The 16,499-nt window shown below is 47.4% G+C and overlaps 2 protein-coding genes across 3 annotated transcripts in view; one reads left to right on the top strand and one right to left on the bottom strand.

Annotated features, from left to right (window-relative positions):
• LOC119512195 overlaps positions 1-12,710 on the top strand; it is a 76,029-nt gene extending 63,319 nt beyond the window's left edge. The window contains exons 4-6 of the mRNA XM_037806734.1: positions 10,700-10,884; positions 11,938-12,027; positions 12,637-12,710. Coding sequence (XP_037662662.1) covers positions 10,700-10,884; positions 11,938-12,027; position 12,637 — 276 coding nt within the window. The 3' untranslated portion in view covers positions 12,638-12,710. The remainder of the gene's footprint in view (positions 1-10,699; positions 10,885-11,937; positions 12,028-12,636) is intronic.
• TNR (tenascin R) overlaps positions 1-16,499 on the bottom strand; it is a 428,568-nt gene that overhangs the window by 334,792 nt on the left and 77,277 nt on the right. The window lies entirely within an intron of this gene.

Raw genomic sequence — 16,499 nt, 5'->3', positions numbered from 1 at the left:
CAAACAATGAAGTCTCAGAAGTGGAAGAAAGTTCACTACCTCCTCTGCAGACTCACTGGAAATGTCCCAAAAGAAGCAGAACAAGGGGTAGGGGCTTAAAGATAGGCCAGGAGCCCCCAGACGGCGTAGGGCCCAGGTGTGAGGGGCACACTTGCAGGGACAGAATCGACGTCAGCTGTACTGTGCAGCTTTCCTGAAAGACCCAGAGCCATTGCCCTTCATGCCGAGCCAGAAGCCTCTGGGAGGTCTCTGAGCCAGGATGTGTGTCAGCATTTTCACAAGGTTCAGGATCCTTGGATCAGGATGTTTTGGGTCTGGAAGGCTCATCCAAATAATCAGTGAGCTATCGTTCACGTCTTTGTTCACCTATTCACTGTACCAGCTTTTATTTACTGAGCTCCTGCTACCTGCTAGAATACAGAGAGGAGAATCGATGAGCCCAGTCAGTGGTGAGAACCGAGGTCCCAGACAGAGGGCCCAACTGGGTCATCTTCACTGAGGTGCCCCTCCTGTGAGTGAAGAAGCTTCTCGGGCGTTCCGGTCCCAGCAGACGTCACATGGAGCAGAAACAAGCCATCCCGTGGTCTGAATTCCTGACCCACAGACTCATGAGAAGTGATAAAACAATTGCTGTTTTCAACCACTAAATTTTGGTGTAATAGCTTATGAAACAGGAGCTCAGAGCAGGGTCATGGGGGTTTGGAGGAGCACTTTATTCCAGGAACATCAAGGAAGACGACGGAAGGAGTGGATTTGGGTTTGGCTTTGAGAGAAGAGACAGGTTTCAAGACTTTCCCTTTACCCTGCTCCTCACCACCCAGGCAGCCCCATCCAAGGAGAGGCCTCACAAAGCAGAGCAGGAGCAAAGCAAATGTCTTCCATAGTGAGGGATTTTGCTGCAAATCCCTAATCAATGAAAAAAATTTAAAGAGATTAAGGTAGTTGCCATAGGCGGCACACGTCTCCCCTTCCTTCCCCTTGCTGGACCTTTTTGTCCTCTGACTTAATTTTTCTCCCTCTCTATTTCCTCTCCTTCTGCATACTCCCACCCTGTCTGTCTGTCTCCTTCCTCCCTCCCTTTTCACTCCTACCTCTCCATCTTTCCAGCACCTCTGTCTTCTCTGGGCCTCTTTGCCTGACCCATCTCTCTCTCCTGTTTCTCTGCTCCCTGTTCCCCCACCTCCACCCCTCACCCCCTGTCTACCTGTAGCAGGTATGTTTTTCTCCACAGCAGCTCTTGACCTACAGGGGATGCTTATGGTGTTTATAAATTTAGGGCCAGACAAAGCTACTCTTTTGACAAGCCCAGAGGAAGACATTCCTGAGTCTATCCCCAGCCCCTGACACCACCCAACTCTAAAAGTGAATGATTGCCTAGAAGAACTTGGTCTCCTGAGACTTACCTGACTCCAAATTTTAGGAGGCAAGGACCCAGATTGGGACACGGTGGTAAGAACCAGAAACACAGGGGAGCAAGGTGGGTTCAGGCCTGTGAATGCTAGTGTCATTGCCAGAGATCCAGATTTGGGCAAGAATAACCATGATAACGTACCATGATGTTTAATAACACTTTGTTCTTACTACATAGCCCTTTCAGTATTTCAAAGCAGTCTTAGCTATGTCTTATTTTCCCCTTCCTGTAGGATCTCCCCAAATTGCTCCAGCCCTCATATCATAACCCACCCATCAGGGCCCCCTGCAAGCTCCACCTTTTCCACAAAACATGGTGAACCGGTTCCTGGAGCACTGAATGTCCCCTCTGTGTGTGAGTCTTGTCTCCCAGTGTGGCCTCCTCTAGGGCCTGCACCAAGCCTAATGCTCATCCCACAGCTGACTCAGGGTCTGGCTTGGTTCTGAGAACCTGGTGGGTGATCAATGGTATATGATTGATCAATTGATTATAAACCTCATACAAACTCATGGGTTTCATTTTTACATCACTGATTTGTTGAAAGAGTTAAAGAGAGAGTTTATGTCAAGCCATGAGCAGAGTACCTGGCCCTTGGTAAGTGCTAAAAAAAAATAGATACTATTATTCTTTGCAGTCACCAGGTGCCAGGCTGCCTTGGCCTTACTGTCAATGAGGTATGCAAATCCAGGAGGGGGAGAGGCCTTCTGCTCCCGGAGCAGCTGGCCTGGTAAGGGGCCTGCCTCTGGGCTCCACCCTCTCCCTGCCCTCTCAGAGAATCATGAGACTCTAGTGCCCATTAGGTAAGGTCGGGGGCAGCTTTCTTTCCAAAGAGGGGTATGAAGAAGAAGAGAAGATTTCTCTTTAGGAGCAGGAGGGAAAAAATCTACCAGCGAAGCCTCTTGTAGTGTGTGGGCAGACGGAGGGCTGCCCGCTAATGTACTAGCAATACAAGGAAGATGAAACAAACTGTTCAGGTACAGGATGGGAGACATATGGTTTGTCATCAGCACAAACAGAAAAGGATTTAGGGGACTATAAATTCACTATGAACTGATGAAGTGATGTGATGTGGTGGCCATAAATAAATAAATAAAAATCTCCAGGCTGGTAAAAACCAGAATGGGTATACATTGGATGATGATGATAAAGTGACTAGAAGAAGGGAGGTTGTGGTCCATACTACTGTATGTTGGTGACACCACATCTGGATCTTGGTGAGTCCCACTCTTTAAATTGCGGGTGAGACAGGCAGTATAATCAGAAGAGAATGATCAGGGTGACAGGGGATTTAGAACTTACAAGGGTCAGCTGAAAGAATTAAATACTTTCAGTTTTGGGAACTAAAGACTCAAAGAGTCCAAAGACATCCATGTTAAATAATTGAAAGGATGGCTTGTGAGAGAGAGATTTCACTTATCTAATTAGAAGGTAAGTCAAGGGGGGTAAGGGGACTATATGGAGACTGACTACTGTTCACGACGAAGGAGCGCTAACCTGGGATGGAGAGGGTAGTGGGCTCACGTGGGTGACATGAGAGCCGAGGCCGGACCTCACTGAGGTGAACTAGGGATGTGTTCACTCCTGCCTTAGGAGGGAGGTTTGACTGCATGACCTGAAACGTCCCTCTTAACCCTTAATAACTCTTTGTTGCACAGGTCATTCTTTAAACTCTTTTTTCTCTTTGACCAGCTGTGACCAGCCTTCCTCTCATCAAAATCCTGGACACAGACTCTCCCTCCACACATAGGAGAAGAAGCTGACCTGGTTGACTATCCCCATTGAGATTAATTCCCATCAGAAAGGGGCAGGGAGAAGAGGCCCAGTGCCCAGGAGGAGATTGGAAGGGCATGCTTGCCAGACACCAGGTTTGATATCATGGGTTGGAATGTCTCAGGGTGGGAGGCAAAGAATGGAAGGAAGGACTGAGCAGCAAGAGGAGGCTGGTTTGATAGCTGGTTTGAGCCTTTCTGAGGCAGGGAGACAGGGAGAGGGGAAGATAAGGCTGTCAGGACAGGCTATTCTGAATAAATCAGGGATTTCAGAATTTCTTAGACTACCTAGAGCTTTGTGTGAGCCTTCTGTTTCCTACAAGCCCCAAGGCTCCCTGGAATTTGTGAAGCTTTCACCAATCATATCGTGTATTCTAATGAGCACAGATCATGGAGAGGGTGTCAGCATTTATATATACAGCCAATGCAATACTTGGGCTAAAATATCCCTATGTCCTCTCTTTATTGCACTTGAAATACAATTTTGAAATGTGATCGGCACAAACCACTGAAAAACAAAAACAGACTAGGGTGGCGGGTGGGGTTGACAGGCAGGATGCCTGAAACTACCAAAAATAAGACACTATAACAGGAGAGAGAAAACTTCCAGGGATGGCCAAAGATAACATAGCTGAGTAAGTTTGATTAGTGAAAGTAGATGATAATTCCAGACAGGAATATAAAACTATCAAAAGGATGACAGAATTTGAAGAGGATGGACGTAACTTCCTAGCCACCTAAGAGACTGAATGACATAGCTAAAATTCACACTAACAGAAACATTCACTGCTTGATCTTAGCATTAACCAGTTTCGTCTCCTAAATGCTAGACCTTGCTTTGAAACCAAGAAATACTTCTGGCATAGTGGAGAGAAGCAAGGACTCCTGCATCCAGAGACTTGCTTGTTAGAGCTGGATCTGCTGGATTTCCCAGGCAGGGATCCTGGAGAAGTTGTAGTATCCATGGGGCTGTTGCAGGAGGCTAAAGTGCCATTGGGTCCCGATGATCTAATTCTATGGCCAAAACCATAGCTACCCTTGAGATGGGTTACCTCTGTGAGTAGGAGGTCACTGCCAGGCAAAGCTCCTCGGCTGATTTTCTGGGTGCATGACCTCAGGACTGCTGTGGGGGGCTCAGAGGGAACATGGAGTATGTGAGGAGGAGGAAGCTTGTATTCACCCCACCTCATCTGCTCCTGTCCTGGGGTGGGGTGGAGGGCTTCACAGGACCGCTGCTGGAGGGAAAGAGGCCTGGGGGCATCAGTCTTTTCCATCAGGCTGGTCAATAAGAATGTTCACACAGAGCTCGGACTCTCGTCACAGCAAACTTGCTCTGGGAAGCAATGAAAATGATTCTATTGATGGAAAGGAAATGAATAGCTCTCACTTAATCTTTTATTCATTTTCTTATTCATTTGGTCATCAAACATTTATTGATTGTCTTCCATGTGCCAGGCACTGTGTTGAACACTGGAGATAAAGTGATTAAAAAAAAAAAATCCCTTCCTTTCTTCTTGTTCCCTTATAGACCAATAAGGGAGGCGGGCTGTAAACAGGAAATGCTCTGTGATAATTACTCTAATGGTGCAACGAGAACCTGGAGACAGGGATGCCTCTGTCTCTTTAAGAGAGTCCAGGACAGCTATCCTTAACAGCTTCTATTTACTGAGTTCCTACCATGTACCAGGAACTCCATTAATGCTTTACAAAGATCACTTCTCCCTCTTGGAGGTAAACAGTCTATTGGAAACCCCTCACAGTTTACCAAGATTGAATTAAAAATAAATAAATAAAATGGTCATTTCTTAAATTTCTATTAAGATCCTATCCTCTATTAGGGGCTTTAACATACATGACTGAATTCAATCTTGATACAAGAGGTATTATGTATTATATCCATTTTACAGATGACTGAAACAAAGACTCAGAGAGGTTGTGTGACTTTCCCGAAATAGATTGGGGCAATTCTTGTTTTCAATGCCCCTTCTGAGATGGGGCATCGACCAGCTTCACCTCTCTGGCCAACAGTCCAAGTAAGTCAGTGATTTGCTCCCCTGCTTCTTCTTTCCTAAGGACCTGCCAGAAACGGCTGGTATGGCTGTCTGGGGCAGCTTTCCAGATGTGCTTTCACGGAACCACGGCTCCCTGCATCTCCTTGACCCCTCTCAGACTGCCAGCTTACAAACCCCAGCACCTTAGGCCATTCTCGGGTCCCTGAGGGAAGCTCCAGAGCCCACAGAGCGAGACAGTTATTCGCCTCACTCCCCACCTCCATCCTCTGCTGCTTTCATCTCACCTCAGGTCCTGATGGCTCGAGAGAGCCCCTCCTGGCTGCCTGGTGTGCCTAATCTCATGTAGCTGGGAAACCGGGAGACAGAGGTGCATGCAGTCAAGTGTGTCATCAGTGAAGACTGCTTACTTGCTCCTAGCAGTAGGAAGGTCAGCTGGCTGAGCCTGAAATTGCCCCTGGCAGAATAGTCAGCTCTGGAAACCCAAACAAGGGCCCTGTATTTGACTCAAAACTTTCCCAGCTCCATGGTTTTCATCAAACTGCTCCTTCTTCTCTGTCCTTCTCCCTCACTTGAAAACCTGCCCATCCTTCAAAGCCCAGCTCACATGCTAACTCCTCTATGGCATCTTTCTCCTCTCCTCAAGCCAGATCTTGCCTCTCCCTCTTCTGTGCTCTCCAAGCCAAGAGCCCACAAAACAACACCTAACACAGTTTACTCTGTGACAGTTCTTTATGGCTAGCACTGTTTCCCCGGTAAGCCTGAAAACTCCCTGTTGTCAAGAACCCTGTTTTATGCCTCAGCCCACATTTAATACTTTTTAAACATTCATAGAATATAAGTGAATAAAAAGCCAGTAAGTGAAACCCATCCAGCCTGTATGTAATTCAGCATCTGTTCCTTCATTCACAAACATTTCTTAAACACCTACTATGTGCTGAACATTATGCCATGTGCTATGAACACGAAGATGTAGGAGGCCCTTCTTTGAAGGGTTTCCAGTCTAGTTTGTGAGACATACAGGTAAATAGGTAATTCCCATAAAGAAGTGCTGAGGAGGCAAACCTAACTGAAACTGGGGAGAAGGCAGAGACTGAAGAGAGGCATTGCCAGGGAGTGCTGCTGGGAGCAGGTTTTGGGTGAGATGCTCCAGCATGGCCCTACTTCTCAGCATCCGCCCTCTCCTGACACCAATGCTTGACTGTCCTGCATCCCACTTCCCTCTCCCCTCCCACCTGAACTCTCTATGTCAGATATGCCTTAGTCATGCTAGCTGGTGGGAATGGAAGAACAAATTCATGGAACTTGCACCAGTCAGCAGAAGGTCATCCAAGGAGAACCAATCCATCCACTCCTCGGCCATGGATTGACATTATCCTATCACCTGGGAGCTGGTTAAAAATGCATCTCAGGCTCCACCCCAGACCTACTGACTCAGAAGCTGCATGTTTAACGAGATTCCCAGGTGATCCATATGCTTATTATTCCCATTTGAAAAGCACTGGTCTAATCTATACCTCTCGGCCAGCCTTAGTAGGCACAGACTCAGGGTCTTCTCTTGTAGGAATGGGAGCTAGGGGCACATATTGTGAACTGTCTAGCCAAGAAGTCTATACAGGTGAAAGTAACATACAGAGCATCTTACCAGAGAAAAGAAATAGGAACGAGAGGTGCACGTGGAGGAAGGAGGACCTGACACCCTCTGCTGGATCTCAGTTTGAGGTGGTTACAGGTCAGTCATATGAGGAGAGATGTCTTAGGTCACTGTCAACCCCAGGGAGTTCTGTGTCTCCTTCCCTGCCCCACTATCCACCTGCAGGCAGCGTGGCAGCCCCAAAGCAGGGAGGATGCTTTTGCCTTACCACGGCTGTTCTGAAACTTGGTGACTGGGTACTGGGATGCAATCCACCCTGGTGGGAGGTGGAGGGATCCGACTGCCCTGGAAACCAGCTAAAGGAAGAAGCAAATCTTCCCAGTGGCCACAGATGCTACCACCTGGCATCTTGAAAGGTGCCAGGGACCAACATCGGACACGGCTGTAATGAGCATAATAATCGCCATTTACTGAACACCTACTGTGACAGGTACCGTGCTAATAGTACACATATTCTCTCTGATGATCTCAACAGCTCTGCAAAGAAAGCAGCATTACCTCCATTCTAAAAGTGAACAGCTGAGGTTGAAGGAAGCACCTGACTTACAGAAGTTCACACAGATGGCGAGAGATAGGATCTGTTTAGCCCAAAGCCTGAGGTCGTTCTACTGCCCCTCCACCTCCTTGGCCCCGTGCATGTCACATCTCTGGGACCGCAGCTTTGCTTGTTCAGACACGAGGTGTTGGGTCTTTACAGTGGAGATGGCTCTAAGCCATCTAAGCCATCTGAACCAGCACAGCCAGTCAGCATCTCCCACAGAGGCTTTAGCTTCTGCCTCAGTTTTCCTATATTTTCCCAGGAGGCAGCAGTAAGCGATAATTATCTCACTAGGGTCTGTGAATGCTAAACAGATGATGATAAAACACTTTAGAGAAACAATGTTGTAACCACTATAATTCAGGTGGTTTTTTTTTTTTTTAATCTGTAATCGAGAGCAGAAAATGTTCCTTGAAAGGTCCTTTGCAGGCCCAGTGCCTGGTGCTCAAGGTGGCTGCTGAATGAAAATCGAGTGAACATTCCAAAGCTTGTGTAATCCCACTCCCTGTTCCCCTCAGAGTCCGTAATCCATCACCCACATAAAATAGTGAAGCCCTGCAGGGTCACAGTGTGGGGTCACTTTGGTACAGCCCCCCTTTCCCATTCCTCCATGGTACCACAGCACCACAGTTCAGGAATAAAGCAGCTAATACTTTTTTAGGAAAACTGTAGGTGCTCCAGTCATAGGGAATGTGACTGCCTATTTGGATTTCATCCAGGAGACACCCAAGTTAAGCTTTCAATAAAGGCTCTGCATGAGTGTTTACGTCGTCAGCCACTGGCTGAGCCCGGGGTTCCAGAGGGCCTGACCCGTGTGGGTGGAGAGGAACCGTCTAGGATCTTTGCTGTGGAGCCTTAGAGTTGGCTGTGGGGAGAGGGGTCTGGGTTGTAGGCAAGAAAAAGAGGAGGAAGGCATGGTTCTTTAAAAAAACAGTAATCTGAGTCATTGGCTTTATGTTCTCAGAAAAGAAGGACCCCTTTGCCTCTCACCTTTATGGCTTCATCTCCAGCTCGGAGGCAGGGACTCTCCCAGCATCTCGCTTCTAGTACTTTGAGGAGGGAGCAACTCCGGGGCAGTAGTTCTCCCCCACTGAGCTCTGCCATTGTGTTTCATCACGTGCTCATGCCATGCCACACCACTGGGTCTTTCCACCCGGCCCACCTCCTCCTTGTATCCTCTCGTGTGTCCTGGGGACAATCAGCGGCAGCAGCAGGTCACACAGAATTTTTGGAGCATGGGAAATGTCTGCACAGGCACCAGACTGAGGTCATGAAATTCATTTCACTTATACTCTGACCTCTGCTATAGCAATATTTCCTGCCTCCAGGGGCAGAGGGCTGGATACTTCATTGACCCCCGAGAGCTGTCAAATCTCATTTGGGGATTTCAGTAACATCAAGACCTAGTTATTCGGTGTGAGAGAGTCTCAAAGCCAATACATGAAGCCTAGCTAGAAGATCTGGTGAACTCCTGATACTGCTGCCTCCCACAGAAGGGAGTAAAAAAGAGGTGGGGGCAGAGGGTAGCATCTGAACAACCAGAGAAACAAGGAAGTAATTTTATCCTGAGTTGGCACTTTGTGAGTTCAGAGTTGGTAACTAAGTTGTCAAGCTTTTAATTATTTATTCATTTACACAGTCAGCCACCCTTTATTGAATACCGTGTGTTAGACACAGTGCTCCACACAGGAATACAAAGTTGAATACACCAGTGTGATAAGAGATCGAGATGAGTGTGCCCAGGGTGCTGGGAAACATAGAGGAGCAACACAATCACCTGTGAGTCAGGGAAGGCTCCCTGGAAGAGATGGCAATTGAGCTGAATTTTGAGGAACAAATAAGTCCTTAATTTGTCTGTGACATGTCCAGGAAAGTGCAAATGGTTTCATATGGATAGAGAGAGTATTATGGTTGGGGGAGGATGAGATGGGGTCTAAAGAGGTAGTGATGGAGGGGGGGAAATTCATCAAATGTTCACATGCTGAGCTAAGGATTTTATGCTATTCTGAAATCCACAGGGAGCCAATGATGATCTGTATATGGGCCAACACAGAATCAGGTTTACATCTTGGAATGATCACCTGGAGATTGCTCCATGGGAGCTGGAGCATTGAATTTATTCTCCCATTACAATCAGGAGTGATGATGGCTGGAACCTGTCAAGGAGAGGAGGAGAGAGGAGCAGGATGGAGAGATGTGAAAGAGGGAAGGCAGCATGTGGTTACTGATACCTGTGGAAGAATCTAGAAAGAAAGAATGGCTGTGCCCATTCCCCAAAATAAAAAACAAGCCTAGAGGCACAGATTTTGGGGGAAGATGGTGGATCAGTTTTGGATGTGCTGGGTTTGAGATTGCAGGAGCCAGTGGCCAGCCAGGTGGAGGTATCCACCTTGCTCTTCGCCTGTGCTCAGGCCTCAGAAGCCATGAGAAGCAGGGACAGAGCCCACCCAGGAGCTGGCCATGCAGAGGAGCACTGATCCTCCAAGAGGGAGGGAGTGGGATCACCCCTGACTCCTTCTGGGTTGGCAGAGCCTGTTTGGTACCCCTGACACCTCTACCAGTTTCTAGGGTTCCCGAGTGGGTACAGAGACGTCCTTCACTCAGCATCAAGGTGGTAGGTAGATGGCAAGGGGGTAGGGTTGCCAGATAATATACAAGACTGAATTTGAATTTCAGATAAACAAATAATTTTTAGTATACCTTAGGGTATGCTTATAATTAAAAATGTGTTTGTTATTTATCTGAAATCCAATTTATCTGAGAATCCTGTATTTTCATTTGCTAAATATGGCAAATCTCCAAAAGGATGAAGCAGGGTCCACCCACCTCCTAGGCCTTCATCCTATTACACCCAGAAACTTGCACATTTGCAAGTAGCAAAGCAAGCAGTTGGGGCAGCCCTGGCTGCATTGGTGGACCCTGTCATGTGTTCTTCTTAACTAAGGAAGCCTTGTGAGCTAGACCTTTATGTGTGTGTGTGGTGGTGGTGGAGAGGAGAAGCGGGGTTCTTGATCTCCCACTGAAGTATGTGGTCTTTGGCATCAAAGCCACAGTGAGCTCCTCTTAGGCCTACTACAGCAGCTAGCTCATAGTATGCCCTCAATAGATATTTGAATGAAAGGATGGACGAGTTCAAATTTCTGCTCGACAAGCAAAGAGATCTTGGTCAAGTTATCTCTCAGCCTCAACTTCCTCATTATTGGCAATAATAAAACCTTCTTGCACACCTACTGTGAAGACCAAATGAAATAACTCTTGTAAAGTATCAAGTGTAGGCACTCAACAAATATTCTTTCTCTTCCCTGTCTACCCTCTCAGCTATTCCACTGTTCCCAGCCTTGGTTGTCTGTTCCCAAGACAGAAGAGAAGGAGATTGCCAGGGGCATGGCATCCTTATTCAGCAGCCACTCTGTGCCCATGAGTTGGCACAATCGCAGGCGCTGGTACTGCAGAAGGAAAACAGATGTGCTGACTTCAATCGTTTTATTTTATTTTTTAATGCAGTAAGTAGAAGGTGGGAAAATCCTAAGTGTTGCTCTTCTTCCTGAGTGAGGATAAACTGTCTTTGTCATTTAAGATAGGAAGCCCATCACTTCCTATCTTAAGACAGTTATCTATGCCTTCTCAGTGAAGCCAGCCTATGTCCAGGCTAAAAAGCCATGCCTTCAGATAGGTATCAGAATTCCCAAATTCTAACCAGGCCAGAGGACACTGCACAGCTCCAAACTACTCTCTATGTCCAGCAGGCACAAGGTTTGGGAAGGAGGAAGCAGGTGCGTCCTACAGGGTTTGGGTCTGATTTGTCATTATCATCAACTTTCATTCATATTCCCCTTTCAAATCTGAAATGCCTTCTGAATTGCTGCTTCCCGCTATGCTAGGCTCCACCCTTACCTCAATCAACATGCTTACTTCTGATTTCACGTCTGCATATCACCTTCCTCTACCTGGAAGCCCCCTGCCACCGCCTCTGTCCCAGAGCATTCCAGCTCAGGCTGTGAAACCTTCTTTGAACACTGCAACCACAGGGACCTCACCCACACCCGAGTGCATCTGCATCGCTTACCAGGGGCCCTTTGTTAAAATCTGTCATGATTTGGTACTTAACTATTTCCTCCAAAAGTCTTGTTTCCTCAGCCAGATGGTAAGCTTTTGGAAGAAAGAGTGGAACTTAACATTTCTCTCATGTCCTCTGCAAGCCTGAGCTTATGCCTGCCCAGGACTAAGCACCTTATAGATAGTTAGAGAAAGACTGAAAGATGAGGGGTCAGTACCAAGGACATTCATTTGTGCAAAGAATTAACATGGTTCCAAGTCTTTTGAGAAGGCAATTAAATAGACAGGGTCCTGCCCTTCAGGGATTTACAAGCTAAGACAGACAAGGTGACTCTGATCAAGAATGTAGAAGCATTCAGACGAACCAGCAGGTGCTAAACAGTTAAATGTTTGTTTTTTTGTGGAAGCAAAAGGACAAGCATATTGGGGGCCCTGGAAGAATAAAAAAGGGAATCATGAATGTGAGCTCATTCATTTAGTTATTCAACACATTTTTTAAGTGCCTCCTATGGGCTTGACACGGTGCTGTGTGCTGAGGATGAACCGACCAGTGAGTCACGCTTCCTGACCCAGAGGACAACACAATCTTAGTGAGTAAACATTTCCCTCTGCCAGACAAGTCCAGTCTTCTTGGAAGGTCAGGTCTTAAGATCTGCTGATATAATAGACTAGAATTTGAAAGAACTCAAGTGAAAAGATATTTATGGCTCTTCAATCATAGTAAGGAGCAATAATTGCATAGTTATTATTGGTTAACAGAGCCATAGAAGATGCACCTAAAGAACAAGGAACTCAAAAAACACACTGGGGATCATATGAAGTATGACCCAAACTGGGGGTGCTGGGGGCACACTCAGCATTTTGGCCACCCACTGCCGGCACCAATGCTCAAACTCCCTCTTTGGCTGCTCTCACCCTGGGGCACAGTGCTGCAGAGCATTAATTCTGCACGTCCTCTCTCTTTCCTCCCTCCTGATAGCAAAGAAGGAAGTGAGAGAGTGGCAGGGCAGGGAATTGGAGGGTCTAAAACTGGGTGTTCATTCAACTGTCACAGGACAAGGAGACCTGTGTGTATACAGCCTGCCAGGAAGTGGGCACACCTGGAGAAAGGTTAAGGGAAAAGGAGCAAGGGCCAAGGAGTTGCAGGAAAAAAGCCTGGAGACCCAGGATGAATGCTTGTTTTCTTTTCCTTCCACCAGGCAATAGCTCCCCTCCTGAGCAAGTCTTTTTAAAATGGAAGAGGAAGACACACTTCTGAATGGACTGTTCTGGCTCCATTAAAACCACTGTCTAGCTCCATGAAAGTCCAGTTTTTATACCTGAGACAAAAAGCCCCCAACCAGACTTAAGCCATCAAACTTGGCACTCTCCATCCCATCCAAACCAAACCTTTTCCTGACCACTCTCCTGCCCCCTGCACCCCTGCCCTGTGCATGCATGCGTGCATGCACACACACACACACACACACCAGCACACTGGTCTTATCCCATCACCCTATGGGGATGGGAGAGCAGTGACACTGTAGGCTCAGACGACCAATAGTCCCTTTTGCCTAGGACTGACTTGCTAAACCAAGACAGTCCTGGGCAAACTGTGGTGATTGGTCAGCCTGCAATAGTCCCCTATCTGAATACTCCATGCATCAGGGATGTTCAGACCACAAGTGTTCTAGCCCCACAGGGTTGCATCCCTGCTCCCTCCAGTGGGCCAGCCTGCCCCTTGCTGCCTTCTGGACCCCGCTCCTCACACTCATCCCCGAGCGGGGAGGAGAGCCTCAGGACCCCAGCATCAATCTGCTGGGCCTCGGACAACCTGTTCTGCTGTGATGGATTTTTTAATTGGATTGTGACAAACATTTAATACCTAATAGAGCTCTTACCAGCAAGTTAATTAAGAATGTGACTAATCTAATTCAGAGCTCAGAAAGAGCAAAAGAAGGGAAAGCAAAGAGAAGGAGGGAGCGGCATTTGGGGAGATGGGGGTGGTTAGAGTTGGAGAATTACTATCGAGCTTAATTTATTAAGGGTGAGGAGATTCTAGGCACACAGTGTGGAGAGATTGCATTAACTTTGCAAAGAAGCAGCAGAATGCTGGCAAGTTGCTGAGCAGCCAGGGAGACAAGGGTCTCTCTTCTCAGCCTCTCGCTCCATCCCATTGTGCTCATCTTGTCACTGCTGGCTTGTTAGCAATGCTTGAATGAACGGGCCTTTGTGGATCCGCAATAGCTGTGTAGATAACTTCTAAGTGCTACAAGCCTCGTTACTGAGCCTGCCTCACAGAGGGTAGCATGGCTTGGTGCTGTCAACCCAGAGCAATGGGCCCCTTATCATTTCGTGGACTCCCAGTAACACGGCAGAAATCAGCTTGAACCACAAAGGTAGCCTTCATTACTCCCTTCAAACCCACTGGTACACTCACACACGACCACCCCACGTAAACATGCAGTATATAAATGCTCACCCGTGGGTGCTTGCACTCAAGAACATGCTGGCATCACTGTACTCACATGCACATAAGATGTATACCTCGATGGGATCACCAGCACCAATATGCTGCTCATCCATGAGCATCCATGAGAGCCCAAAGCAGGTGCATGTGCACGACCCACGCACAGGTGCCCTTGCCTTGCTGCCATCAGAGGAGAGACATTCCACCATCCTCCTGAGCTCCAGTGGGGCTTCCTTGATGGAATGGGGCCATTGCAGTCTGGGAAGTGGCCCCACTCCTGGGAATGGGGAAGGTGTCTGTAATAAGACATTGGGTAGGTGTCTTTGGCTGAGAGGTGTCAACTCCAGGGAATAAAAGGTGCCCTGGAAATGCTGGATGCTGTTATCATCCCACCTGATTGTGGGGGCTGTGAAAAGAAAGGCTCCATGTCAGGGTTCACTCTCAAAGGGGGCGGTGTGGGGAATATTAAACTCTGGTATGCATGGTGCCATAGTAACTGCTGGGGAAGAACTATTTTGAGTCTCTCTCTGTTGCAGCACAGTGGCAGGCACTCGGCTGAGCTTTATAAGTGTGCTTTCGCATTCTGATCTTTAATGACAGGTGATAAGATGAGGGCCAGAAGGTTGTGATTTAGCATTGCTGAAGTGCTCAATACCTCACCATGGGCGCAGTTACCGTTTGTCTGCATTAATCCCCAGAGCAAACCTGTGAAGCTGGAGGGCAGAATTGAACCACCTTTTGCATCAGGAGAGCAAAAGCTGAGCCTCTTGAACATCAGCCATTGGAGGGCAAAACAGATCTTTCTGCAGCACAGACCTCACACTGTCCGTGCTTAGCTCTGTGTCCCTAGAGACCTCCCGCTATTTAACTGACCACTGAGAGAGAAGCTTGGGCATCTCATAACTTATCTGGTGAGGGCAGGACCAGCAAACAGGGCGGGCTCTGTGGGCCAGGCTTTGGACAGCTGGCTTAGCCATTTTCTTTAGGACTGAAATAAAGGACAGGTCTCCTGATAGACTCACTAGAGACTGTCGGTAAGAATCAGAGCAGGACTCAGCAACAGCAAACGAAGGTTGAAAATGAGGAAAAGGAGCCAAGAAATGAAAGAATCCTTTCTTCTTCCCTATTCATGTGTCTACTCCAAATATATAATAATGAATTCTGACATTTGTATGGGCATTTACCACCCTCAGAAGCATCCACTTGTACAGAATTATGAAATACTAATGTCGGAAAGAAACTTGGGACTTTCCTGCACACTAAGCTTAAGAACTCCAGGCCTCCTGGATCTCAAACAAGAGTTTGCTCCTCTACACGGGATCTCACTCAAACCTCCCATGACATTGGGAGGGTATCATTGTCCCCATTTTGCAGGTGAGAAAACTGAAGCTCAGACAGGAAATGCCCAGTTATGCCCAAGTTTACTCAGGTCATAGGACAGAGCTAGACTCTGGGTCAGGTGTTTGGATTCCTAGTGGATTCTTTCTCCAGTACTTTCTCCACCTCCCCATGCCATGCCATACTTCATTGGCAAATAAACATACATGAGGAGACCAGTAAAAAGGCTGAATTGTAGACAGGGATGTAATTGCACCGAGATTCCTCAACTACCAGAGGGTTACCAGAGCTGGAACGCAAAGGCAGGGGAAAGTGTGGCAGAAATTGTGCCACAGCACATCCAGTGAGGACTGCCCAGCTGTTTTCTTCTTCCCTTTCTTTGATTTCTTTCCATTGCCTCTTTTTCTAAATTAATTTATTTTTATTGTGGTTACATACACATACACACCCCATAAAATTGCCATTTTAACCATTTTAAGTTACAATTCAGTGGCGTTAATTACATTCACAATGTACCATCACCAAACTTTGTCATTACCCAAAATAGAAACTCTGTGCCCATTAAGAATAACTTTCCATTCTACCCCCACATACACTGCCCCCACCCCTAGTAACCTCCAGGCTGTTTTCTGTCTTTATGGATTTGCTTCTTCCAGTATTTCACACAAGTAGAATCGTCCCCCCTTGGGCGTTTCTGTTCCTGGGCAACACTGTCTCTCCTTAGCTGGCTGAGGCAAAGTGGCTGTGTTTGCCGTGGTTGGTTTATTTATTGCAGCCCACGTCACAGCCCATCACCCCTCCATACTCTGTGCCACTAAGGACCGAGGTCCTTCCCCGAGCCAGCGAGCATCGCAGGCCTGTCACTGCAGCTGAAAATCTCTCAACAATCATTGCCTGAGAACTTCAACCCAGGAGGAAAAGCCGGCGCTAACAGGGAGGGGAGGAGGCAGAGCTGCGGCGGCAGGGGAGCCCTCGGGTTAGGAAACCAAAGCCCCTATCGATTTACTGGCAAAGTGGCCCTAGCTGAGTCATTACACATTTTTGAACTTTATCTATGAAATGGGAATTAAAAACCACTGCATATCTCACTGTACTCCTGTTGGGAAGACATGACACACAGCAAAAAGGCTACAGGAATGAAAGGTAAATGGAAGATCTTTTCTTTTAAGTGGAAATAAAGATGACCAGATGCCAGCGAAAGAGGAGGAAGAAGCCTGAGGGCTGGGAGTCAGTGCCAGCGGAAATGAATGCTCTCCCACAGAGAAATGCATTAGG

The sequence above is a fragment of the Choloepus didactylus genome, chromosome 2, assembly GCF_015220235.1.
Source record: "Choloepus didactylus isolate mChoDid1 chromosome 2, mChoDid1.pri, whole genome shotgun sequence".
In the NCBI taxonomy this organism is placed as follows: domain Eukaryota; kingdom Metazoa; phylum Chordata; class Mammalia; order Pilosa; family Megalonychidae; genus Choloepus; species Choloepus didactylus.
The sequence above is the reverse complement of the archived record's forward strand: the minus strand, read 5'-3'. Positions and strand labels throughout refer to the sequence as shown.